The sequence below is a fragment of the Herpailurus yagouaroundi genome, unplaced genomic scaffold (genome assembly GCF_014898765.1).
Source record: "Herpailurus yagouaroundi ecotype Mexico unplaced genomic scaffold, PumYag 216, whole genome shotgun sequence".
Lineage (NCBI taxonomy): Eukaryota > Metazoa > Chordata > Mammalia > Carnivora > Felidae > Herpailurus > Herpailurus yagouaroundi.
Genome location: NW_024412447.1, coordinates 3,710,460 through 3,738,315, shown reverse-complemented (window position 1 = coordinate 3,738,315; position 27,856 = coordinate 3,710,460). Strand labels below are relative to the sequence as shown.

At 50.4% G+C, this 27,856-nt stretch overlaps 2 protein-coding genes across 18 annotated transcripts in view; both read left to right on the top strand.

The window, feature by feature from the left end:
• Window positions 1–27,856, top strand: part of LOC121017523 (monocyte to macrophage differentiation factor 2) — a 131,454-nt gene that overhangs the window by 73,453 nt on the left and 30,145 nt on the right. The window lies entirely within an intron of this gene.
• Window positions 2,486–6,123, top strand: PAPOLB (poly(A) polymerase beta). Its single transcript, XM_040455783.1, has one exon. The coding sequence runs from the start codon at window positions 2,683–2,685 to the stop codon at window positions 4,606–4,608; it is 1,926 nt and encodes a 641-aa protein (XP_040311717.1). The 5' UTR covers window positions 2,486–2,682; the 3' UTR covers window positions 4,609–6,123.

Sequence of the window (27,856 nt, the reverse complement as noted above, 5' to 3'; positions counted from 1 at the left end):
ACTCTAGAGGCCAAGTCATAGCCTTATAGGCTGAGGAGAGGCCAGAGATGCACAAGGCGGGACAAAGAGTGTGGTGCCATGGAGGCCAAGAAGAGGCCACCATAGACCAAAAGAATGTAGACCATTGGATTCAACGACATGGCAGTCACCAAAGACCTTACTGAGAGCTGTGCTGCTGGAATGTGGAGCATGCAAGCCGTATTGAAGTGGGCGGAAAACCAGGTACTTCTATTCTTGTAATACGTGGGATGACTTATGCTAGAAAATCTTTCTGTATAGAGAACCTGGAAGGGTTGGTTGAAACATAAAAAAAATTCTCCTTTAAGATGCCAAGCCGAGTGCCTAAGAAAATAAGGTAGGTCAGCAGGGTTGAAAGAACCCCAAAGAGGTACTTTGAAACCTCAGAAACTTAACTGATTCTAAAGCTCTCATGGCTCTGGAGGCATTTGCCAGTCCTTGTAACCAAGAACCTTTATTTTAGCAGCTGCCCAGGAAAGAGGCAGAGCCTCGGGACCTACAGAGGTAGAGAAATGGAACTGAAACCCCCAGATATGGTTGCAACTCTCAAAGGGTGACACGCTGAATGAAAAGATGGGGTAGGGAGAACCTGCTACCTGGTGAAAGGAGATGACAAAGTGTTATCTTCCTTCCTCCCTCCTTCCTTCTTCCTTCCCTCCCTTCCTCTCCTGCTTCCTTCCTCCCCTCCTCCCCTCCCTTCCTTCCTTCCTTCCTTCCTTCCTCCCTCCCTCCTTCATTCCTTATTTATTTATTTATTTATTTATTTATTTATTTATTTATTTAATATTTTAGAGGGAGACAGAAAGCACACAATGGGGGAGAGGGGCAGAGGGAGAAAGAGAGAAAGAGAATCTTAAGCAGGATCCATTCTCAGTATGGAGCCCAACACGTGGCTCAAGCCCACGACCCTGGGATCATGACCTGAGCTGAAATCGAGTCGGACGTTCAACCGAATGGGCCACCCAGGCGCCCCTAGAGTTCTCTTTCTTGACCTGGGGTCTGGGTGGGGAAAACTCTCCTAGAATGGAAAAATACTTTTCCTCTCACGTGTGTTCGGGGTTCAAAATCGCACTACTCTGGTAATCTGGCTAGTCCTTGGAAGAGGAATTAAATTACATTGTACAACTCGATAGTGTACAAAGACATCTGATAGAAACAAAGCAAATCCTCTTTGGGAGGACATCCACACAGGCATCCCAAGCCTCACCAGAGATGAGCTCACAGTCCCAAAATTACAAGACACGTGAAATGATGTTGGTCTGAGTTGGTAGAAAACAAGCTAGAATCAGATTATCAGGAATATTAAGAGCAGGAACCGTTAGTTATAGAATATTAAGTAAGTTTAGTGTTCAATGAATAAAAGGTAGAAAGAAAACAGAATGTCTTCCAAAGAGGCTGGAAAGATTTGGAAAAGAACAAGATAATGCTTCTGGTGATTAAAGATGTTAAGTATTGAGGGGCACCTGGGTGGCTCAGTTGGTCAAGCACTGGCCTCTTGGTTTCGGCTCAGGTCATGATGTCTCGATTCATGGGTTTGAGCACCACATGGGGCTCCATGCCATCGGCCCAGAGCCTGCTTGGGATTCTGTCTCTCTCCCTCCGCCCCTCTCCCACTCGTGTGTGCGCCCTCCCCCCCCCCCCCCCCAAATAAATAAACTTTAAAAAAGTATTGAAATGGATACTTCAGTGACGGCTTAAACAGCAGACTAACTGCAACTGAATCAGAGAACTGAGAGGTAGACCCGGCATCGCCCGGGAAGAAGGGGGAGGCGGGAGACATGGAGAGCCCAATGAGAGAGTCCATCACGTGTCCGCATGAAGCGCATCGGTGGTGGGGAGGGCATACTCCAAGGACATGCCTGAGAATCTTCCTGGGGTCATGAGACGAAAACCGCGCATCTTACGGTTCAGAAATCACCGTGTACGATGAGATAAGGGAAAAGTTTATCCCTCGACACCCGGTGGCGGTATCGCAGGACGTGGAGGGCAGGGAAGATTTGTATCGCTGCCAGAAAGACAGGTGAGCGGGTCGGCCGGACTGCAGACTTCTCAACAGAAGCCGTGGAAAGCAGAGGCGGCGTGGAGGACCTTCAAGGCTGGAAAGAACAGAACCGTCGACCCCGAGGTGCCGACACCGCTGAGCCCCCAGGCAGGCACCTGGCCAGGGAGGACGCAAAGGGACGTCCGCTTGGCAGCAGCAGACCCTGACTGCGAGGCGTTTCCGAAGGACGTGCGTTAGGGCGGAGGCCCCCCGGAAGCTGCTCCTGGAGAGGAAGTAGATCTGAGGTGCGAGGCACTGGAGACCTGGGCGGTAGATGGTAGGTGTGCGTAAACGGTACTGACGAGGCGCACCCTTGCCCGCCTGCCCTGCCCCACCCCCCCGCGAAACTACAACTCCCGTGGGGCTCTGCGCGCGGCGCAGGCGCCGTGGCGTGCGTGGCTTGCGCGGCCGTTCTAGAACGCCGCGCCGAGGGCCCCGGCGCCATGTTGGGGCTGAGGGGAAGGCAGAGAAGCGCTTGAAGCGGCGGGAGCGGAGAGGGAGTGGGAGCGGGAGCGGGTTGGACCCGGGCCGGCAGGAGCCCCGCCCCTCCCGCCTCAGCGGATCATGACCCGGGCGGAGGTCGCGGTGGCGGGGGAAGTGGCGTGGCGGGGCCGGCGCTAGAGATGATGCCGTTTCCGGTGACGACCCCTGGATCACAACAGACGCCGCCGCCGCCCAAGCGCTGTGGCATCTCCTCCCCCATCAGTTTAGCAGCCCCCAAGGAGACTGACTGCGTACTTACCCAGAAGCTAATCGAAACCCTGAAGCCCTTCGGGGTTTTTGAAGAGGAAGAGGAACTGCAGCGCCGGATTTTAATTTTGGAAAAATTAAATAATCTGGTGAAGGAATGGATACGGGAGGTCAGTGAAAGCAAGAGCCTTCCACAAGCTGTAATTGAAAATGTTGGCGGGAAAATCTTTACGTTCGGCTCTTACAGGTTAGGAGTACACACGAAAGGTGCCGATATCGATGCGTTGTGCGTTGCTCCAAGACATGTTGACCGAAGCGACTTTTTCACCTCGTTCTATGATAAATTGAAACTACACGAAGAAGTGAAAGATTTAAGGGCTGTTGAGGAGGCGTTTGTGCCAGTTATTAAACTGTGTTTTGATGGGATAGAGATTGATATTTTGTTTGCAAGGTTGGCGCTGCAGACCATTCCAGAAGATTTGGACCTAAGAGATGACAGTCTGCTTAAAAATTTAGATATTAGATGCATAAGAAGCCTTAACGGTTGCCGGGTGACAGATGAAATTTTACATCTGGTACCCGACATTGACAACTTCAGGTTAACTCTGAGAGCTATCAAATTGTGGGCCAAATGTCACAATATCTATTCCAATATATTAGGTTTCCTAGGAGGTGTTTCCTGGGCCATGCTAGTGGCAAGAACTTGCCAGCTCTATCCAAATGCGATAGCATCGACTCTTGTACGTAAGTTTTTCTTGGTGTTTTCTGAATGGGAGTGGCCAAATCCAGTGCTACTGAAAGAGCCCGAAGAACAGAACCTTAATTTGCCTGTATGGGACCCAAGAGTAAATCCCAGTGATAGGTACCATCTTATGCCCATAATCACACCAGCGTACCCACAGCAGAACTCCACATACAATGTGTCTGTTTCAACAAGGATGGTCATGATTGAGGAGTTTAAACAAGGGCTGGCCATTACACACGAAATTTTGCTGAGTAAGGCAGAGTGGTCCAAGCTTTTTGAAGCTCCAAGCTTCTTTCAAAAGTACAAGCATTATATTGTACTTCTAGCAAGTGCACCAACAGAAAAACAACATCTAGAATGGGTGGGCTTGGTGGAATCAAAAATCCGAATCCTGGTTGGGAGCTTGGAGAAGAATGAATTTATTACTCTGGCGCATGTGAATCCTCAGTCATTTCCAGCTCCTAAAGAAAATCCGGACAGGGAAGAATTTCGCACGATGTGGGTGATTGGGTTAGTGTTAAAAAAGCCGGAAAACTCTGACGTTCTCAGTGTTGATCTCACCTATGATATCCAGTCTTTCACGGATACGGTTTATAGGCAAGCAATAAATACTAAGATGTTTGAGGTAGATATGAAAATTGCTGCAATGCATTTAAGAAGAAAGGAACTTCATCAACTACTACCTAATCAAGTGCTTCAGAAAAAGAAAACACATTCAGCGGAAGGTGTCACTTTGACAGCTTTGAATGACAACAGCCTTGACTTCTCTGTAGACGGTGAAGACGGCATGTCTGTGCCTTCACCTACTAGCATTATGAAGACCGGCCCGACGACTGGCAGCTGTCAGGGCAGAAACAGTCCTGCTCCTGCTATAATGGTGGCATCTGTGACCAATGTGCAAGTTACTGAAGTCTCCTTGCAACAAGCGAATCCCAGTGAAAGCTTGGGCGCGTCGGGGGAAAGCATTCCTCAGACTGCCTCACCACCAGCCCTTTGTCCGCCACCAAAGCCCACAGTTGCCAGAGTTGTTTCTTCTACACGTCTGGTAAGTCATCCGCCCAGGCCTTCAGGGGGCACTGCAACAAACATAGCTAATCCTATAGTGGGAGTCTAGCAGACGTTCTCACCTCAGAAAGGACCAAAGCAACTAAAAGAAGAGGAACAATCTCCTAAAGAGACAGTCTAACTCCACTAGAAACCATTCAGATAGTGGCTGGCCATCTGGAAAACATCCAGTACAGAACTTTTCAGTATCCCTGCTCTTCCTGCAGATCCTGCTCCTGTTACCAAGAATTCAGTAAGACACACTGAACTGACAAAAACACCCTCCAGGGTCCGTAAACAAGATCTGCCAACTCAACCTGTTGTCTTCAAATGCCACAGGAAGAGAATGGAGGGTACCAAACGAGATTTGACTCAAAATAGATTTAGCCTTATTTGGTAACTTCCTTTACTTGGCTAATCTTGATCAGAAGTCCAGGTTAGTAGGTGAAGCTAGAACTGTTATTAATGTGTCAGCAGCAGTCGTAGCAACTACTTTAAAGGACTAGTGCCCATAAAGAGAAAAAAAACAAAAACAAAAAACCCTTCAGCTGGCAACCCCATGCCTGACATCTGGACTGGATTTATGTTTGATGCATTGTTGGGGAAAATTGGCAATACAAATTGGTATCAGAATTCCTTATACTGATGATGCACTGTATGTATATTTCTATTAGAAAGTAGAACTAATTTTAAGTTTTCCAGCTTGATGAATTCTAGTTTTTTCCTGAAGAGTTTTCTTCGTTATTAATCGTCAGATGGGATGCCGTGGTGCAGTGTGTACTAAACTTCAGAAAAAGTGTAAAAGTACATCTAATTCGGTCTCTGTGAGGTAGCCATAACCCTTTAAAAGTGAAATGTCAACGCATAGGGTATATATTTGACATTGAAGCAGTAGATAGTCTTTGGTTTTGCTGGGACACAATCAAGAAATGATATATTGGTTTTATCTGTACAATCGTTTTAGAGCGCATACAATCAGCAAACAGCAAATACAGCCTCAGAGCTAACAAAACTCCCTAGTCTCTTGCCCTTAATCATTTTTCCTCAAACAGAAAAGTTTTTTGCCTCTCCCCTCACCCCAACTCCGTTCTCTTTGCTTGTATGCACAAAGTATGCTTGTATGTAGATTCATGAAAATACCTGGAATGCTAGTATATTCTTAACCGTGATATGAAGCCAACAGTCCTGCGGCCTCGTGGCACAAAACACTGGATTTTGGCTCCATGGCTAATATTTTACTAAAACTTTCCTAAAAGTAGCGAATTGGGAGACACGTTATTGGCCCTGGATGGCTCAAACGAGCTCTACGTATGGGAAATTTTGTATGCTGCACAGACTGTGCTAAAGTTAATTTCCAATTTTAACATGTAAGCGAAAAGCCATTTCCCTCAAATATTTAAACCAATTTTTATTTTTAAAGGACTCACTAAAATTCATCAATTTTTACATGTTAAGATGTAAAAAATAATTCCTAGCAAGCACTTGACATCTAGTCAGCTTTCTGTTTTTGTTTTATTCTATAAGAGATTAGGAATACCTTCCTTAATTTAAAAAAAAAAAAAAAAAAAAGACCACTCATAATTAAGCAGCAGAACATCCGTGTTTAGGAAACATGAATGGCCCAGATGTAGATGAATGGAAACGTAGTCTGCCTTAATCTGGACGCAGTGAGCCTGACAGGTTTTCCAGTTAGCCTGTCCTGATTCCAGCCTCCCCCAGCCGTGTCCCTTTCTACCACACGTGCATTTTTCATACTCAACTATAATTTCTTACGCCCTTCCCCTGTCCTTCTAGATTCACTTTCCAAGGTTGGATTAGTCTTCCCTTTAGGCTCTGCAGTAATTGAGGATTTCTTTTCACCCTTACTTTGTGATGTCAAGTACACAGCGTTCGTGGTTTCCACGTCTGCCCTGTCAAGTCCTTTACCCTTCCGGCACCCTAGGTCAGGTGGAGTGTGCACAGTAACTCTGTATTTCAGGTAGCTGTGGGGTCAGGTTGGAATTGCCAGGCACGAATTTGGTCTTGTCATTTCGTTAACACATAGGGGAAAAGTAGTTTATTAAGTGTTTCACGTAACTATAATTAACCAAGCTGGAAACTGGGAACTTTCTAGTTTTCATTACCTGAATATTGGACTAGTTTTTTATTTTTTTTTTTCACATGATGTACGTAGTGCCTCATGATGGGAGTTTGCTTTGTTTTATAGCACCTGTACCCCTTGTATTTTTTGAGCACTATTTTGAAAACAGATGATGTATTTCTCCATTAAAAACAATAAAAATAAATAGCAAAGAAGCAAGCAGAGGGGTTGAAATCTGACAGAGTTCAGATGCTCTTACGTCGTTGCGGAGGAGGATAAAGACACTGAGGGGATTTTTTTACTTTATTAAGGCTAGAATTGATGTTACAACGTGAGGGGAACATTTGAAAGAGTTAAAACTTCAGTCAGGTAAAAAACGGAGTGAAAAAACTCTAATCAAAAAAAGGCAGGTTTCAGAGAAGTAATTACTAGGGACAAAAGTGACCACTGCTTTAATGATGCTGATACATTTAATTAATAAGTCATGTACCAGGAAAATAGAGCGGTTTAAAACTCATTTGCGTCTAATAAATTCGCCTTGACATAAAGTAACATCACAAGCAAGGATTGGGAGAAATTGCCAAAAGTGGTGTTGTCTTAGATTTAAAAATGGCTCTTTCATCAATTGATACCCAGCAGACCAAAAGAGAAAACAAAAACAAAAAAAAAAGAACTAGGGAAACCGTTCTGAACACAACAGAGGCTGGCAAGCTTTTCCTGTAAAGGGCCAGAGAGTAAACATTTTCAGCTTTGGGAGGCCATATGGTCTCTGTCTCACCTACTTAACTCCGCCGTTGTGGCGTGAAAGCAGCCAGAGACAATATGTAAACAGATGGCCGGGGCTTGGATTTGTTACCCATCCCCCTGGCCGGCGTCTGTCATTCCTTATCTGTTGGACGTTTATTCCAGCACCCTCCACCCAACAATTGGAAAGTGCATCTTACTCTCAAATAAACATTGGGATGTGTAAAAGTTACCCTCCTACTTGATCAGAAAGCAAGATTCAGCATATTGCAAATTACCTGATTCATAGAGCATGTTCTCTGACTACAAAACCGTTTTTTTTTTATTCAATAACAAAAAGCATAGAGAAGAACTTCCTGAGGAAGGCACACAAAAAGCTCAAACCACGAAGAGACGATGAATCTCTTTAATTGTATTAAATCATGAACCGTGAAAAGTGAAAAATAGGCTAACGTGGGAAGATCTTATAATATATACAACTGACAAATGATTACTGTCTGGAATAGATCAAGGATGCCAGGAACAAGCTGTTTAAGAAAATCAGCTCGATAAAACACGGGCAAAAGAAGCACATAGCCGCCTCAGAAGAGGAGGTAGGAATAGACAGGAAGTACAAGATACCCCATCGCATTAGCAGTGAGGAAACATGAATTAAGAGCATAGAAAGTAGGTCTAGGGGCACCCGGGTGGCTCAGTTGGTTCAGCTCAGGTTCAGCTCAGGTCACGATCTCTCGGTTCGTGAGTTTGAGCCTTGAGTCGGGCTCTGTGCTGACAGCTCAGAGGCTGGAGCCTGCTTCGGATTCTGTGTCTCCCTCTCCCTGCCCCTGCTGCACCCCTCCCCCTGAAATAAACAACAAAAAAAGGGAGTCTAACAACATCCAGGCTGTGGAGGAGGACGAGTGGGGTGCTCCAAGAGCTCTGTGAGAGCCGGAAGTACCTTGTCCCCCTTGGGAGCCGTGGGAGACCATTTGGACTCATCTGGCACCATTGGCCGGCTTGCGTGCCTCTGCCACCATACTGTGGGGCACCGATGTGCTTCATTTTACTGGTCCCCCGAGCCTTCGAGGAGCCATGCTGTGGGCCCCCTCTGCAGCTGCATGCAGAACTCTGCACCCCTCCACGTTACCTCCGGTGTGCACGTAAATGTCACAGTCTGCGTATGTCATGGTGTCAGAGGAAGCCTTCTCCTGAAGACTCTGTCCCATGGGTCACCAGGGCACGAGTACAGGGGTGTCGGTATCAGCATTTTGTAATAGCTTAGAGCTTGAAATAACCCAAAAACGGAGGGACGGATAGTGTCGTGTTCGTGCAATAAACGGTACGGAGCTGCGAGATTAAATGAACCACAGCTACGTACATCAACATGGGTGTGTCTCGTACGGTTGAGGAAAAAAGCGAACGGCGGAGAAATAGTGTGATATAAGCAAAACAGAGCAGTGTAACTTGGGGTTACCAAAATGTGTGGTCTAACCATCAGTGAAAAATAAGGGAATGTTGAACACAGAATCCAGAATAGGGGTTCCTTTTGGCGGGGTGACAGCTGGGGAGCAGGCGGGGAGGCGTAGTTTCGAGAACATAGGGAGCCTGGAAGGGTTCCGCCTTTTTCAAGTTGGATGGTGGATGAAGTGGGGTGCATTTTATTATTAGTCTAAGTTATAAATGCTTTCGTATAGGTGAAATCTTCCACGATCAAAAAACCGGTCCCAAGCGGGGTCTTGGCAGCCTCTGTATTAATTAGGAACTGCAATTGACCAGGTAACCGTCGCTGAACCCAATGCAGGTTTCTTTTCTTTGGCGATACAGCAGTGGTAGGTTCAGGGCCCATAGGGTGGCTTTCCAGGTCACTGGGGACCCGTAGCTCCTTCCGTGGCCAGCCCTCCCCGCCATTCCAGTTCACGCCTTCAGGCCGGAAGATCCCCTCAAATGCAGGATGCTTGCGGGGCCACTGCCATCACATCTGCCTTTAGGGCAGGAAGGCAGGAAGAGGGGGCCAGGCAAAGGTGTCCCCGCAAACCGTGTGCTCCTTCCGCGGCGCTTTCCTAGAAGTCCCAGCGGGAACATTCCCTCATCTCTCGCTGACTGCGCCTTAGCCACATGGCCACACCGGTCTGCAAGAGAGACCCGGAAAGATGGTTTTTGTGACTGGGCACATTGCCTCGTCGTTCCTCACGTCATGCCGTTAGGAAGGCGGAAAGAATGGATACTGACAGGCAGTGATAGCCGACTCTTACACAGCACTCAGATACATACAACTTCAAACACGTCCAAGCAGCTCAGGGATCCAAGACTTGAATGTGAATCAGAACTTGGGGGAGGCAGCTGATCTGGGATTTAGAAGAGGGCTGAAGCTTTAAATGCTCATACGAGGGGCGCCTGGGTGGCGCAGTCGGTTAAGCGTCCGACTTCAGCCAGGTCACGATCTCGCGGTCCGGGAGTTCGAGCCCCGCGTCAGGCTCTGGGCTGATGGCTCGGAGCCTGGAGCCTGGAGCCTGTTTCCGATTCTGTGTCTCCCTCTCTCTCTGCCCCTCCCCCGTTCATGCTCTGTCTCTCTCTGTCCCAAAAATAAATAAACGTTGAAAAAAAAATTTATAAATGCTCATACGAGAAAATAAAGACTGAAAACCAATGAGCTACCTGCCTACTTGATTAGGTAAAAATATATATCTAATGAACTCCGCGAGAGAAGACAGGAAACAATATAGAGCAGAACACATGCAGGAGAGAGGATCAATAAAATGAAAAGTGGTATCTTTGAAAAGACTACCCAAAGGCGCCTGGGTGGCGCAGTCGGTTAAGCGTCCGACTTCAGCCAGGTCACGATATCGCGGTCCGTGAGTTCGAGCCCCGCGTCGGGCTCTGGGCCAATGGCTCAGAGCCCGGAGCCTGTTTCCGATTCTGTGTCTCCCTCTCTCTCTGCCCCTCCCCCGTTCATGCTCTCTCTCTGTCCCAAAAATAAAAATAAAACGTTGAAAAGACTACCCAAAACTGGCAAGACCGAGGAGGAAAAGTCAAGATGGTACATAAACAATCTCAGGTGTAAGAGGGGATAGCGACAGTTACACTAGGGGTATTTAAAAAAGGGGGTGCCTGGGTGGCTCAGGTCATGATTTGTGGGTTCAAGCCCTGCATTGGGCTCTGTGCTGACAGCTTGGAGCCTGGAACCTGCTTTGGATTCTGGGTGTGTGTCTCTCTCAAAAATATATTTGTTTTAAAAAAGGATCTTACAGATAGCTTTTTGCTAGTAAATTAAAAAACTTAACATGCAACGGGCAATCTCCTAGAAAGGATACAGCCTACCAGAACGCACTCAAAAAAGGCCAAAACTTGAACAGTCTCCTCGACAGTGTGTGTGAGCCATTCAAGCACGCACCCAAACCAGACAGAACCGTGAAAACACCAGCCCCGAAGGCTGTCCAGGCCAGTTCTTCCTCATGCTCAAGGACAGATTATTCCAACACTGCACCTCAGACTATTCCAGAGAGCAGAAAAAGCAGCAGCAGTTTATGACACCAAGAAAACCTTCGTCTCAGAACCAGAGAGGGGAAGGACAGGAAACAAGGGAGGGCCCCCCGTAGGCTCTCTTGCGTGGCGAGCCCAGGGCTTTGATTTCTCGCGGTACCACGGTTCTCTTTCCCAGGAACCAGCTAGGGTTTTCCCGGACAAGACCAACTCCTACCTCTGGGTTCTCTCCTTTCAGATTTTGGCCTAATGGTTTCTTTCGCTCTCGTTTATGCCTCAGACGGCCAGTGTTGGTTGTTTTCAGTGGGAATGTTCAGCTGACTAGTCCTGATTAGACCGCTGGATTTTAGGGAACGAGCACTTTTCTTAACGCTAACAATACACTTGCATTTAACTTTACATAAATGAGTTCACATGATGCAGACATTTTTTTCTTTACCATGGCGTTCTCCTCTCTGCCATATCAGTGCCTCTGCCATTCTGACGCCTCCTGATTTCGTGTTGACATCCTAGTACGTGCGTGTGTTAGTTTCCTCTTGCCATATGAGAAATTACCGCAAACACAGCAGCTTTAAACGACACACACTGCTCACGGGTGGTGTCTGCGTGGCCTGGCTGGAGTCTCCGGGTATCCCAAGGTTGAATCCGAGGTGTCAGCCAGGTCGAGTTCTTGTCAGGAGGCTCAGCCTTACTGTTGGCAGAGTTCAGCTCCTTGTGGTTAGAGGACTGAGGTTCTTGTCCCCCCGCTGGAAACCCCAACCACCCCCCCTCCCCTTCAGGCCAACAGCGTGGCCTTCCTCGAGTCGACCCTTCCTCGAGTCTTTGACCTCCTCACCACTCGTAAAGGCTCGTGTGCTTAAAGTAAGCCCACCTGGGTAATCTCCCTTTCGCTGACCCCCAAAGTGAACTGATTAATGAAACGAGTTACATCTGCAAAAACCTCTTTTGCCATAGAAAAACAAAGCGTCAACGGCGGCACGATGGATTCCACCTTGACAGGTCCCTCCCACGCCCTGGGGAGGTGATTACATGAGGGCCCGGTCACTGGGGCTCATTCCTGGGCCGGGCCGGCCAAGACCCACAGCTACGTCCGTGGGCAAAACGCTCCAGCCATCTCCAGGCCCCACAGTCTCGTGCCGTTACGTATCCGTTCACGTCCAGATGCTCGTCATGTACAGAATCCGAGTCAGGTGTGGGGCGGGCGCCTGCGTATATCTATTAAGTGCAGCTCAGCTCTACCGCCGGAGGGCACAGTGCTCCCCACCCGCGGGCCGGTGGGACGGTTGGCTCCCCGCATGCGGCGGCCGGCCAGGTGCAGGACAAGAGTCGTGGCGTTCGGGGTCAGAAAGGGGGCAGTGGACGGCGAGAAGGAGTCGCTGGCGCAGGTGGATTTTGAAATGCGGCCAGGCGAGCCTGGCTGGGGGCCGTGGTGAGATTTCCAGGCCTGGGAACACTCTGCTGGCCGTCGTCTGGGCCCTGAGCCACTCTTTGCTTTTCCCGAAAGACGGGACTCTTCTGAGTGGCTTCTTCTGCCTGCTGCCTGTCGCAGAGCCTCTCTCCATGCCGGGCTCCCTCCGTCCCTGCTCCGAGCTGCTCGCTTCCGAGAACCTGCCGGCTGGGCCAGGCGTGGATTCCAGGGGCGGCCGGCCGTCAGACACGCCGCACCCAGGGACGCTCCTGAGATGGCCCTTCTCTATTTGCGGCTTCTGCTGAGAGGTGAGGATGCCCTTAAGCTTCTCCAGGGCCCCTGATTTGGTTAAGAGAACCGACGAGCAGCACCCTCGGTCTCTTGAAAGGGTCTTTGGCCCGGCGCTCTGGCCTTCGGATCTTCTGAGGCTCCAGGAGAGGGTTGAGCAGGTCACCGGCCCCTCTCTCTGCGCCACCCTCCGACTCTTGGCCTCCTTTGTCGTCCGGAGACTGAGGATCTTCAGTCATCAGTCCCGTTCCGTTCTGATTCACAGCTCCTGGTGTTTCTCTCCCTCTTTGCCTCTTGGGACAGGTAACAGGAAAGCGGGTGGCATCTCCTGAGGGGTGTGCTCAGGCACATCAGTCACAAGTCCTGCTCCCGCATGACGGGCCCCCTTCCCGGGGTTTCCAGAAACACGCCCCCGTGTCCTCCTGAGCCTTTGCCGCAGCCCCCTCGAAGTCCACACTCCCGTGACACACGATCCTGGTGTCTTCAAGGCGAGGTGCTCCTCGCCTTTTTCCGGGCCCTGCCAACAGGCACACGAGTAGTGGCTTCAAACCACACCCTTTCAGTGTCTCACAGATTGAGCGTGTCGGGAGTCTGGCATGCGGTGGCTGGGCCCTCCGCTCACTGGGTGGCTGTGGTCCCTACGGGAGCACGGGGCCCCTCAATCCCACATGGTATTGGCAGCGTTTGGATCCTTGGGGTTGCAGGACTGAAGTCTCCATCTTGTCTCTGCCTTTCCTTCTTGTTCCGCTGTATGTGGACCGCGGGCCCCTCCCAGCTCTGCAGCGTTCAGACCCTTGTCACACATCAAATCTCTCTGATTTCTGTGACCGGCTGGAGAAGACTCTCTGCTTTGGTGGCACTCGTGTGATTAGGTTGGGCCCCCTGGATTGTCTCCGTATGGTAAGATCAACCCCTCAGGAACCTTAATTACATCTGCAAAATCTCTTTGCCCTTGAACACAGTCATGGGAGTAATGCCAGGAAGCGGAGATCGTGGGGTGGGGGGGTGGGGGGGGGCGGTCATTTGAGAATTCTGCCTACCATAGTGACCTTGTCTAGTTTGCCTGCGCTTGGGTAAGCCTGGACACACCTCAAACGTGTACTCACACAGGCTTTGATCAAAGTTTGTTGTTTTAGAAATGGGGCCACATACTTCGTTTTCCTACCAAACTCCTTTGGGAGATCTCTCCACATCTGTCAGAGTTCCCATTCACTCGTTTTAGGGATTATGGAATATTCCATGGTGTGGATGGAGCACTATGTATATCTTGGGATCATTCACAACACTTTTGCAAAACCTATTGCCATATATAATGTATTAACGCCGAATGTGTTAATAATTGCAAGATGGCCAGTACCTACTTTTGACTAACCTAAAAATCAGTGTTAAATTGAACACCGTGCCTTAATAATTACTTAGGATTCTCAGTTTTGTACTTCCCTGAAGAGCTCTCATAAATGGAAGGGTTTATTTAATCACGGACTTTCATCTCTGTTAGTTTCATGCATACATGAAAAGACAAACACGAGTGAAATAAATCCAGTGTCTAATTCCCCTTTTCCACTCCGGGCTGTCCGTGCCCACGTGCCCTCGGGAACACCCGGACGCACCCTTTCTGAGGAGAAGCCTCCGCTGTTAGCTCTGCGATTTTCTTCCCAGCCGTGGGCATGAAATTCTGCGAGCTCGCACGCAGCAGCCAGAAGTCACGTTCGCTCTTCAAGTAATCCTTAAGTGACTGAAAGACTGTAGCGCCGCCCCCTGCCCCCCCTGCCCCGCCCCCGGAGGGAATAACAATCAAGTTTCCACCTCACGGCCGCCACCTGGCTGGCATCCATATGAATGTGGGATGCTTTCCAGTTTCAAAGATGCAAATAACGTGGGGGATTTAAAATGTAGAGGACGGATGACGTATCCCCCCTGCGTGTGCGTGTTCATTCATTCCTTCCTTTAGTAGCTGGAACAGGATGCACATTGAACGTTTACTTGTCACCAAAGTCACATGGGTGCACAGCTTCCCGTCACTAATTAAAAACAGCCAAGCCTCACGCCGGGCCCCAGCCTGCGCTTCTTCCCGATTTTTGCGATCCTCCGAGGGAACCGTTTTCATCTGTGAATGATTGGGTTTTTTGTCATTTATTTCCAAAGCTTAAAATAAGCTTACGCTACAACGACTTGATTTGTTAATTTTGGGCGGAGCTAGTGATGTCCCACCATGGGGATGGGAATGGCCCTCGTTAAACCATCCAGCTCTGGTGGCCCGTGCTCTCGGTGAGCTTGGGGCTGGGGCCGGATTAGGCGAGGGGGGGGTGTACGTTGTTTCGGACGGACGTGGCCTTTCACAGCTGAAGGTGGGTCTGTACAAGGGTTACTTTTCCTGGCGGTCCGACCTTTAGTTTCTTGGAAGTGAATTACTGTTAGCATTGTCTGTTTTCTCTTTCTGTCGGTGCTTCTCGCGAATCCAGTTTTCCCCAGCCCTCTGCCAATTGTCCTGCTTCAGGATGCTCAGCTATATGGTGTATGTAATCAATTCCAGCGTTTTTGGGGTCCGCTGCCTCGCTTCAGTCTGGGCTGGCTGCCCCTGAAGGCTGCTCTTAGCTGTCATTCCCTTGGCATCTCTCTGGGGAAGGAGCCCCTGGTTTTCGCTGTCCCTTCCTCGTCCTAGGTCCCCCCCACCTCCCGTCCTGGTGGAGTCTCTCCCAGTGGCCTCCTGAGAAAGTGCACCTGGGGATTAAAATTGCTCAAGACCCTGTGTGTCTAAAAAGATCTTTATCCTACTTTAACGCGTGATTAATAGTTGATCTGGGTGTGGAGTTTTAGAATGAAAGCAACTTTCTTCCTAGAATTTTGAAGGCGTTGGTCCGTTTCCAGTAACTTCCAGCGCCCCCCGGGGGAGCTGCTAGACGTTGTGCTTCCTCACCCCTCATGTTCAGTCGCTTTCTTCTCCTTCTGGAAATATCTCATTTCTCGATGCTGCTCCCTCCCAGCCTCGCTCTGAAGAGCCAGGCTGTGTGCCTTGGAAAGGGTGCGTTTCCACTCTGGTGTGAGTCTTGCCTTCTTATTTAAAAAAAATTATGGTCGTATCCGTTACCATATTTATTCAAGTTATACCCAATTGCGTATTTTGAGCCTTCATGCGTTTTTAACCTCTCTTGTGTGTTGGACTTTTAATGGGCCATTTTAATCTAAAAACTCAGGATCTGACAAATTTAGAACTCCGTTCTGAAAAATCATGTTATTCCTTTGACGATTTCTTCGGGCTCTTCTGTTATTCAGGTTCTGCATCTGTTTTTCTGATTTTTTGGTCTCCTAGTTTCTCTTCTTTGTCGTTTTGGTCTACTTGCAAAGCAGTTTCCTCAACTGCCTGTTCCAACCTGCGGGGTCAGCGTGGGGACCTGATTCCAGAGCAGTGGCGGGGGAGGGGGGCGAGCCCTTCTCTGGGGTCAGGATTCCTAATGGAAGGTTAAACCCGAGACCGCTCAGCTCTGGCACGAGGATCGCCTTCTCCGGCTGGACCCAGGGGATGCCCACCGGGCGGGCCTAGAGCAGGAAGCGGTCCCCGGGTCTCTCTTGTCTCTGTGTGCCGTCTGTCCCTGTGCGTGCCACGCGGTCCTCCCTGCAAAAGGGCTCCGCGCCATCTTGTCACGTCGGGGGAGCCAGATAGGGCCTGGGGCTCAGAAAGTTCTTGCTTCTGCTGCCACACTGCTCTGGCTTTGCTGCAGTCCTGGGGGCTCTGTTTCTCTCTGTGACTGACTAACAAATGGCTTAAGCATTTTATCCACTCGGTCACCCGTTACCTTAATGAGGCGGTTCCTTCTAGAGAGGGGATGTTCTTTCCTGACCGAGGCTCGAATTAACGTGAGAAGGTCCCAAGGTTTATCACAGAAACAATCCTGTCAGTGTTTTAAAATGTCATTTCTCTCCACTTAGAAAAACGACATTCCCATCGTTGAAAATTTGGAAATAGGGAAAGTATAAAGAAGAGAACAGAAATCACCTAAAATGTCCCCTTATTATTCCAGTGTCTTCTTATTACTGGATTTCCTACGCAATTTAAATCAACCTACATCCACGTCCTCCGTTTTCTTTAACTTAGTATATTTATTCATATTAGGAATATAATTTTTTCTTTTTTTAAGGTTTATTAGAGTGCAAGTGGGGGAGGGGCAGAAAGGGAGAAGGGAGGGGAGAGAGAGAGAGAGAGAGAGAGAATGAATCCCAAGCAGGCTCTGCACCGTCCATACAAAGCTTGAGGCAGGACTTGAACTCATGAACTTTGAGATCATGACCTGAGCTGAAACCAAGAGTCGGACGCTTAACCGACTAAGCCACCCAGATGCCCCTATAAACATAATTTCTTTTAATGTTTATTTATTTTGTTTTTTTTTTTAATTTTTTTTTCCAACGTTTATTCATTTTTGGGACAGAGAGAGACAGAGCATGAACAGGGGAGGGGCAGAGAGAGAGGGAGACAGAATCGGAAACAGGCTCCAGGCTCTGAGCCGTCAGCCCAGAGCCTGACGCGGGGCTCGAACTCCTGGACCGCGAGATCGTGACCTGGCTGAAGTCGGACGCTTAACCGACTGCGCCACCCAGGCTCCCCGATGTTTATTTATTTTGAAAGAGGGAGTACACACACGTGAGTGGGGGAGGGGCAGAGGGAGAGGGAGAGAGAATCCCAAGCAGGCTCCACACTGTCAGTGCAGAGCCCGTCTCGGGGTTCGAATCCATGAACCAGGAGATCGTGACCTGAGCCAAAACTAGGAGTCCGACACTTAACCATCTGAGCCACCCAGGCTCCCCTATGAACGTAATTTTTAATGCCATTTGAATGAGTACACCTGATCATTTCCCTATTGGATTTTAAGAATATTTCCCATTTTTCGGTGTATAAATAATGCTTATGTAAATAAACATCCTTGTACCTAAATGTTTCATTCCTTTTTTTATTATTTCTGTAGGACAGCAACTTAACAGTAGTATTCCTTTCTGGAAGAATGGGGACATTTTAGATACTGATGTATCTTTATCCAATACTGGTGTAGATGGCCTATCTCGATAGCTTTTTTTATTTTTATTTTTTTCTCAAAAATTTTTTTTAAGGTTTTTATTTATTTTTGAGAGAGAGAGAGAGAGAGAGAGAGAGAGAGAGACAGCAAGCAAGCAGGGGAAGGACCAAGAGAGCGAGACACAGAAACTGAAGCAGGCTCCAGGCTCTGAGCTGTCAGCACAGAGCCCAACGTGGGGCTCCAACCCACGAACCGTGAGATCATGACCTGAGCTGAAGTTGGACGCTTAACTGACTGAGCCACCCAGATGCCCCTCGATAGCTGTTTTTAAAACTGGGGGCAGATTGGTGCCACTTTCCGTCCCACCAGCAGGATGTCCATCTCCATATCTTAGCCATCACCTGATTCCATCATTTGAAATACTGACTTGAAAGAGGGACATTGTCTCCCCCTCCTGTAGGTTGTTTCCTGTAGTATTTGTGAGGTCGAACGGGTTTTAGGATGTTTATGAATGTTTAGATTTCTCATTCTGTACCCGTCTCTGCTTTCCTCTTGATCATGAAATACTTGAAGCCCACGAAAAGCAGATACAGAATAATACCGTGAACTATTTGTGTACCCACGACCCAGCTTAAGGAATAGGCTGCTCTGGACAGAGCCCCCCGGGGGACGTTGTTCCCTTTGAAGTTTTCCTGGGTACGTGGGGAGAAAGCTGGGGAGCTCGGGACATTTGCATTTTGCCTGGGAACCGAATCCCCAGGTCGCTTTCAGGAAGGAAGCGTTGGCAGCTCCTTGGGCGGAGCTAAGGGGTGTGCTGTGGAGACGGCCCAGGGGCAAGTGGAGGCTGCAGGGCCGGCGGTGGGTGCGGGTGGTGCTTGCCCGCCTCGGACACCCTTCGAGTGACCAGGAAGGAGCCAGCAAGACTCCGCTTGCCCCGGCAGCGCCCGGCTTTCAGAACCGCTGGTGTAGATGGTTACCATGCGTGGTCTCTGTGCCGTGTTCCTGCTTCCTGGTGTCCCCAGTGTCTCCGGCCGGCCCCTCTGCCGGCCAAGCCGCGTCCCCTGCGCCCTAGAAACGCAAGGCGGTGTGGTCGTGAGGCCGCGACCGGGTGCGTGGAGCTGCCGCTGTGAAAGGGGCCGCGTGCGGGAAAGGGCGTGGAGCGCGACTGCTGTAGGGTCAGTGGGAGGGAGATGGCGAAGCGAGCACGGCCCGCTGAGCTATGCTCGTAGCGCCTGTGCTTCCCGCTTGCTTTTCTTGGGTGGACACGGACGGTCGCCTGCCCCAGGTCGCCCTGCCCCAGCCCCCCCACCCCCTCCCCGCAAGCCACCCCTGTCCTGATTTCCTAATGCTCATCTTGTCCCTTTTCTCTGAGTGATAACACCCGCGTGTTTGCTCCTACACGACGGTTTCATTTCACCTGTTTGGAGTATCGTTGGTCTTTGGGAAAAGGATGGCCTGAGACCCTTCCTCAGCTCTCCCACGTGTCCTGAGCTCTCTACTGTGTCCGCTGAGATGCTCGTGTGGTTTGGCGTCTTATTCTACTGATTTGCTGTATTACAGTGATTGATTTACGTAGGTGAAATCAACCTTGTGTTCCTGGGATAAATCCCACGTGCTCTTGGTGTATTATCCTTCTCCTATCTTGCTGGATTTGGTTCGCCTGTGTCTTGTTGGAGACTTTGATGTGTTTTCTTGTGATGTCTTTCTTCATTCTTTTATTGGACGTCACGAACCTGTGAACTGGATTCTTCAGTCAGTCCTAGAAAATTCTCAGCTCTTTTCTTGTCAGATGTTGCCTTTGCGCCATTCTTACACCTCTCTTCCTGGAGCTGTCTTTAAACCCGTCAGACCTTCTCACTCTGTCTCTTAGCCCATATTTTCTCTTTCTTGTCTCTTTGCACCACTTCCTGGGTAATTTTTTCCGACTGGTCTTTGAGTTCATCAGTTCTCCTTTCTGATATGTTTTGTGTGTCTGATACATTACATGGAAGCGATAGTGTCTGTTACTGAATTTTTCATTTCTAGAACTTGAAGTTTGTTCTTTTTGAAATCTGGCGTCACTGTTTAAAATTTACTGTTCTCTCCACATATTTCAAGGTGTGTTTTACTTTTTTACACAGGGCAGGCGTGGTTGTATATTTTGTGTATGATAATCTCAACATCTGGGCTCCTTTTCTTGGAAGGACACTTGTCATTGAAATAGAGCGCACAGACAGAAAAGTGCACAGATTGTAAGTGTGCAGCTCAGTGAATCTTCAAAAAGTGAGTGGACCGTGCAGCAGGCACCCAGGTCAGGAGACGGGGCGCTCCTGGGACTCTAGCAGGGCTCCCTCCTGGTCCCTCCCGACCGTGAGGCACCGACCCAACTGTCTTGACTCCTAACACCAAAGTTGGGTTTTTCTTCTTTTTGTATTTCCTACAAATGGAATCCTGTAATATCTACCTTTTTGTGCTTGGCCTTAATATCACCTTTGAAAGATTCCCTGATTTTGTTGGTTATGGAAGAGTTCATGATCATTGCTGTATGCTGTTGTGTAGTCACATGAATACACTCCAACTTGTGTCTTCATTCAGTTTTTGACGGACACTTGGGTGGGTTCCAGTTGGGGCTCAGTAAGAATCACGCTGCCGTGAACGTACTTGGGTCTGTCTTCTGGTGACGCGTGCATTTCTGTCAAGCGCACAACTGGGGGGTACAGTCGATGGGCCAGTGAGTGTGCGTATGTGCTCGTGTAGGAGATCCTGCTAACCATTTCTCCCCTAAGTGCGTGTGCCTGTTGACACGCCCACCACCAGTGTGTAAGAGTTGTGACTTCCGTTTTCGCTCTCACACTTGGTGCTGCCTGTCTTTTCACCGTGGCTCTTCTGACGGTTGTGTAGCAGTTATTTGTGGTTTTAGTTTGCGTATCTGATGATGAGTGAGGCGAATCACGTTCTCGTATGTTTAAATACCATTTCGGATGTTCTTTGCGGCATCTGTTCAAAGTCCTTGCGTGCTTCTCTGCTGGGTCGTCTGCCCCGTTCCTAGTGATTTTGGGGACGGGCCCTTTTCCTGAGGGCTGTACCACAAATATCCCCTCCTATGCTGCAATTGGCCTTCACACGTTTTGAAGAGAAGTTCTTAATACGACGACTGGGCCAGTCAGGGAAGCAGAAACCACACCAGTTGGTGACGGGAACTCAGGCTGCGCCGTCCTGTGATGTCACCTCCAGTTCCCACCGGGCCCCAGTAACGGGTCAGGAGATGTTTCTAAAGGAAAGGGGAAGGTGCGCTCCAAACCGCTGAGGCTGGCCCCGGGCCCGTTGGCGCAGCTCTCTGGGGGTATCGGCTCCCCGGGGCCGGAGCAGCGTGCCCGCAGCCCAGACTTGCTGCCCATCTTACTCTTGCTCTGGTTGCCACTCAGATTTGGCACCCGTGGGCTCAGTAGTGCACTGAGGGGTTACCAGGGTAGGGGTTCAGGGAAAGAGGCCCCCGGGTGAAGCTCGTAGGTTCTTAGAGCCGGGGAAAGCGAGTCCCTTCAGACACAGCAGGACAGGCTGCTCCTCTTGGCAAGTAAGGCTCAGCTTGGATCAGGGGTTCAAGTGGCACAGCTTTGTCGGAGCCCATCCTGATGGCACTTCCAGGGTTTAGGGTCCTGCTCTTTCCCCATCAGGGCAAGTTTTTCCCAAACTTTCACCTGGGGAACTTGCTGAGGCTGTGAACTCAGTTTTCACTGTTATTCAGCAAACCACACAGTTAAATTTTAGACCTGATTTTTAGGTTGACCACGTGTATGCAAGAGTCAAATTATTTTAGGGTCCCTCTAGACACTTCCTTATTTTCTGACCAGTGCAAGTATCACACTTGAAGAGTTGTACTTGTCAGTGTCTGTAACCTCTGCAGCACACCCAGAAGCATCTGTGGGAGGTCTTCCCTTTGTGAGCAGCGCCTTCCCCCCATGTAAGAAATCTCTGTGTGCCCGAGGCCGTGAAGATCTGTTCCTGTGTTTTCTTTTAAATTCTTTATTGTTTTATCTCCACGGCTAGATCTATAGTCTATCTGGAGTTAATTATTGTGAATGGTGTGAGGTAGGGGTCATGATTTTTTTTTTTTTTTTTTTTTTTCCTCCTTGTGGAGATGCATTTGACCCGGTATCATTTACTGAGAAGACCATCCTTTCTGCGTATGTGAGATTCGGTTCCAGGACTCTCGTTTCTGTTCCAATGGTCTCCTGTCCTTATAGCACCACCACATTCTCTCAGTTACTGTAGCTTAGAATAGGCTGTTATCTGATAGTTCGAGTCTTCCAGCATCACAGTTGATCTTCAAGGTTACCTTATACCCTTTGCATTGCCATATACACTTATCAATTTGTACACACACATCTGCTGAGACCCTTCCAATGTGGGATCGCATTGAGTTTATACATCAGTTTAGAGAGGACGGATACCTTTACAATCCATCAACCTGGTGTATCCTTCTATTCATTAGGTCTTTAATTTCTGTCCATGGCGTTTTGTAGTTATCAGTGTTGGGGTCCTGCACATCTTGGGTAGACTTGTTCCTTAGCTGTTTCGTGTTTCTTGACACAATTATAAATGGCACCATTATTTTGACATACCCTTTTCTCACTGTTTCTCCCACACGAAAATGGTGAACGTGCACACTCACCATGTCTAGTCACCTTGCTAAATTCACTTGTTAGCTCTGATTGCTTGTCCATAGATTGTTTTGCAGTGTCTTTTATTTATTTAATGTTTATTTAGTTTTGAGAGAGAGAGAGAGAGAGACCGACCCACACAGAGTACGAGTTGGGAAGGGGCAGAGAGAGAGGGAGATACAGAATCTGAAGCAGGCTCCAGGCTCTGAGCTGATAGCACAGAGCCCAGTGCAGGGCTTGAACTCACGAACTGCGAGATCATGACCTGAGCCAAAGTCGGACACTTAACCGACCGAGCCATCCAGGTGCCCCTCTTTTGAGATCTCTATAAACACAGTCAAATTGTCTGCAAAGTAATTATAATCTTCTTTCTTTTCAATTCTTAGACTTTCATTTGTTTTTCTTGCCTTAATTGTACTGGCCAGGACCCCCAGTCCAACGTTGAATGGAGGTGGTCATAGCAAGCATCCCTGTCTTATTCCCAAGGGGGTGGTGCTCCATATAGATTTGGTTTAGAATTTTCTTTGCCAGTAGTCAGACTGGTCCTGTAAAGCTAGGCTAACATATTCCCATCCACCCGCAGTCCCTTTATAGGGTTTGATGAAGTGGAATTAAATGCAAAATGCCCAGAGTAAGACTGGCCAGGCAGTAGACAGGTGCTCACCAAATTATCTGTAAGTAGTTCTTTTTTGTGCATTTCGAATACAAAAAAGCTCACGTTAACTTCAAGGATTGCTTGGTAACTCAGAGCACTCCATTCTGTGTCTTTGCTAAAGTAGAAAAGGGTGTTGCAGTTAAAACGGACTTGCTTGAGGCAGGTGTCCCTCTGCATTTTGCAGCAGCTACTGGAGAGTGTATTCAGCAGTGTATGCCCAACTTACTAGAGATCACTTAAAAGTAGTCAAATTTCCCCAATTCTTTTTTTTTTCCAACGTTTTTTATTTATTTTTGGGACAGAGAGAGACAGAGCATGAACGGGGAGGGGCAGAGAGAGAGGGAGACACACAATCGGAAACAGGCTCCAGGCTCCGAGCCATCAGCCCAGAGCCTGACGCGGGGCTCGAACTCACGGACCGTGAGATCGTGACCTGGCTGAAGTCGGACACTTAACCGACTGCGCCACCCAGGCGCCCCAAATTCCCCCAATTCTAATAAAATTCCCTTACGCAGGACCATTCCGTTGGCCCGTCAGTCTTTAGTCATCAATCAAAACCACCTCTGAGAGACCATCAGCCCTGCGCACGCGCGGTGGGTGTAGGCAACACAGATTTTCCAAGTTGTACGTATTGTTTCAAACTCTGAGTCCCGGAGGGAAGAGCAAACAGGATTCCGAGGTAAAAAGCTACAGGTTAAATTTATTGTCCTAAACTTAGTGACGTTCGGGAAAGAGCTGTGTTTTTCTTTCCAGTGCTGTCCTGGAGCCAGCATCCAGCCCGTGACCGGAGCTCCGGTGACACCTACCAACTGTTTACAGAATTAATTTTGCCACCCCTGGTATGCACAGAGTCCTGTCCTCTCCACCAGCAGAGGGGACGTCTGCACCAACCCGACGTGGAGGGAAGAGGGGCTGCATTTAAAAGAGTTTGTGGCCCAGGGTGTACCCCATACCCCTTCTTCCCCTGCCCAGATGGCTGCCTCACCCAGGAACGTCTGATCCAGGGGATAAGGAAACCACGGATTCCTGTACTGCAGAGCCACCTGCTTGTGGGTTTAGTTCTGGGCAGGTGAGGGAGCTAGCTAGGGCCAACGGCCAGGAAAGGGATGCGCGGAGCTCCTTTCTGTAACCGCGTCCATTGTGGCCGATCTCTACCTTCTCTCACTGTCCCTATCACGGCCACACCTCCTGCAGGTTAGGAGCCCCTTCCCAGTTCCCCGGTCAGAGCGAAGGGTTCAGGAGACGCACGGTGGACTCTGTGTGTCCCATCAGGGCCCGCGATTGACTTGTGATTCCTGTCGTTTCAGAATGTCCTCTCATTGAATTATCCTCTTAAAATGAGGAAAGTAATCGCTTGGCTTCTGAGTCTGGTGCCTGTGTGCATTAACAAGTGTTGGGAGGCACCATGGTTCCCGCGTGTGTCCTGGGGAGGGGGGCGGGGCAAGGTGGTCCTGCGTGTGTCCGGCAGAGGTACAGGAGGCCTCCACAGGCAGGTTACCCAGGCCCCTGCTTCCACTTCTCTTGGGCTGTGTTTCTGCTTTTTCGCCAGAGCAGCTATGTAAAGGTGGAACGGGGAGCCCCGTATCTGCCACCTTTCTGGGAGCTGACAAACACTTACCTAGAGAAAAGAATTAGAAATCCAAAACTCAAGTTAAATGGGTAGGTACTCAAGTAACTTTAGCAAGTGCTCGGCGCATTTTTGCACCAGGGGCTTTGTCTGGGGATGGTGGAGGGGGCGTGCCTTGGCAGCAGTGGTCCAGAACCTTCTGGGCGCTTTTACAAAGTACAGACTCCTAGGTGTCCCTCAGACCTCTGGAATCAGGCCAGAACCTCTGGCCCCACTGAGCTCACTTGCACCGTAGCAGGAACACGTGTGGATCGGCACACCCGGCCCATCGCGGGGGGAGTGTGGTGGCAGACGGGGTCTATTCTGGCCCGCCAGCCTTGGAGGGCATCTCCTTCACCCGTGGGCAAGGCCTGGCACTCTTGTGGGATGAATAGCTTCCACCTAGAGTACCGTGCTGTGACGGGCGTGCACCCCATTGCCCATCTATTTCATTAGATCTCCTCTGCTGAGTGAAATCCCCGCCTGGGGGTGGCGGGGCTGCTGGGTTGGCCTTGCTGGTGGCAGAGACCCCAGCCATCCCCCACCCCCACCCCCAACCCCCATCAGGCTGCAGACCCGGCCGGCCTCTGCACTGCAGGCTCCTTCCTCTCTGCTTCTCGGCCACATCACACCTGGCCCGGGCCCCTGAGCACCCTGCAAACGCCCACGCTGTGCAGGCCAGATCCACGCCACGCGTGCCTTTGAAGGTTTCTGGGGTACGTTTGCAAGGACTCTGCCCAGCTGTGTGCCACCTGTCACCCTCCACCCAGAAGTGAGGGCCTTCTTTCCAAGTTGGGCAGATCTGTCCTGGTTTTGCACAGTGCTCAGATGCCTGGATCTGATGATGGCAAAGCTGAACTAAAATCAGCTGGCAGCAGGGGAAGGTGACTGTCCTTGTGAGCACTCTGGGAGCCACAGGCCTCCTCGGAGCCTCTCGCTGGGGTCGGTGCTGGGCTTCACCTCTAGCGGCCTCGTGAGGATGGGGCCAAGCCCGGAACTGAACCTAGGGCCACAGGGGGGCCGTGGTCACGTGTCTGGCGGGGTGGGGGGGGGGTGCCTGCAAGGCGTTTATGAGGCGTTTATGATTTTAAAAGTATAAAGAATGATGTAACTGACGCCCAGAATTGACGTACAATTTATTCATGTTGACTTGGAGTTTTCTTATATAAAAGACACGGCATATATACAAAGTTATATATAAAAATACACTCTGAGCCATTATGTTCTTTGTATTATATACGTCCCCAGGCTCATTCCGTTCCCACCTATGACAGCCATTTCTCGACTTGACTGTGGGTCTTTTCTTTAAAAAAAATTTTTTTAAATGTTTATTTATTTTTGAGAGAGAGAGACACAGCAGGAGTTGGGAAGGGGCAGAGAGAGAGGGAGGCACAGAATCCGAAGTAGGTTCCAGGCTCTGAGCTGTCAGCACAGAGCCCGACGCGGGGCTCGAACTCCGAAATCGTGACATCATGACCTGAGCCGAAGTCAGATGCTTAAGTGACTGAGCCACCCAGGCGCCCCCACCCCCCATTTTTTTCTAAAGTTTATTTTGAGACAGAGCAAGTGGGGAGCAGAGAGGGGAAGAGGGAGAATCCCAAGCAGGCTCCAGTCTGTTCTCGCAGAGCTGGTTGTCGGGCTCAATCTTATGAACTGAGACATCGTGACCTAAACTGAAGTTGGACGCTCAATGGACCTAGCTGCCCAGGTGTCCCTTCAATGATGTTTTATGTGCTTTTTAAGTGTGTAAAGAAATGGCCTCATACCTTAAGTGTTAAACTCCAGTCTGCTTTTTCCAGCCACCTCGGGTGCATACTTGGCTCCCACTTTTCCCCCGTGGCACCTTCATCCTGTGAACACCTAGCTCCCACGGAGGTCGTGTGGCCTGTCCAGTGGCCGTCCTTGCACAGATGTCCATGCACGTGCGAGGGTTCTCCTGGTCGTGCTGTGAGCACGGTGTGTGTGGGGTCGTGTCGGGGTCGTGTCCGTGCAGGTGCGAGGGTCCTCCTGGCCATGGGCGCTTCACCCCTGACAGACTCCCAGCCAGCGTTCCTCAGCCCCCACCCTTCAACACTTCTGTGGCCGCCCCCGGACCCAGTGAGGAGACCCGGAGGCCAGACCACGCTGCGGTATTTGGAACTCCCCAGGAGGGTCTGTGTGCAGGCGGACAGTGGAGGGGGACTGCCTTGGCAGCAGTGGTCAGAACCTTGTGGGCGCTTTTACGAAGTACAGACTCCTGGGTGTCCCTCAGACCTCTGGAATCAGGCCAGAACCTCTGGCCCCACTGAGCTCAGTTGCACCGTAGCAGGAACCGCCACCTTCTGCAGCGAGGCCAGAGAAGCCCGCCCTGGGCACTGGGGTGTCGTGAGGCGAGTCTTGTGCTATGGCTCCATCCTGGATGGAGGAAAAGCTTGGCGGCTACGTCATTTTGGATTGGTTTTTAAACGTTTCTCCTTCCGAGTGTGGCCCGTGGTTGTGCGAGTGCTGCCACAAGCCCTGGGGTCTGTGGTGCTAAGAGTAGCAGGGGGGGCAGGGCAGGTGGGGGGAGGAGCTGGCTTCCACCGGTGCCCACCAGCCCCCCCCGCCCCTGTGCTCCCTGCCCCTCCTGGCCCCCCAGGTCCTTCTGCCCCTCCCACCCCCCTGCCTCCCCCCCTTTCCCCCCCCCCCCCCCCGCCTGTTCCCCCTTGCCCCCCTCCCCCTCTGCCCTCCCCGTCGTCTCCTCCGGCCTGCTCTCCCCATCCCCGCCTGCCCCCTGCCCCGCTGCTCCCCCGCTCCCCCGCCCCACCTCCCCCTCTGCCCGACCGATCTTGCCTGCCAGTCGCTGGCTCTGCAGCAGGCACGGAGGAGCAGCGGGCGCCGGCGGACAGCCTCGCACTGCGGCTCCGGCTGCACCGCCAGCCTGGCCTCCCGCAGACCCGGCCTCTTGCGGGCTGCAGAGAAGTAGGCTTCGTCCTGGAAGGGCCGCTCTCGGGTAAGGCGGCACCCTCGCTCCAGCCGGCCTGCCTCACTTCCTCGGGCTGCTCCGTCTGGTGTGCCTGGAACGGTTGTAGGAAGGCAGGCTCCAAGTGGGGGCGGGTGGGCTGTGGGGGGGGGGGGGGCGGGGGGGGGTTCAGAAAGAAAGCGCCGGGGTCAGTTCTGCTCACTGGCCTCCTGGGCTCCAGTTGGCTTCTCAGCTTTCCAGCAGCGTTCGTTCGTGGCGGAGTGCCTCCTGTGTGTAGAAGAGTCTTTGGTGGCGGAGGGGGCGCAGGTGCACGAGTGAGTGTGTGGGCACGTGTGTGTGTTTGCACGCGTGTTTGTGTGCATGTGTGTGCTTTCGGACCTGGCCGTGTCGGGGGCGGGGGTAGCCTCGGAGAGGAGCAGCCATGCTTCTCTACACAGAGACCAGCCAGCTCAGGGGACTGGGGGTCGAGGGCACACGGACTGCTTCCTCCT

Excerpts from the sequence above, each read along its gene's own strand:
- PAPOLB (XM_040455783.1), top strand. The coding sequence starts at position 2,683 with ATGATGCCGTTTCCGGTGACGACCCCTGGATCACAACAGACGCCGCCG.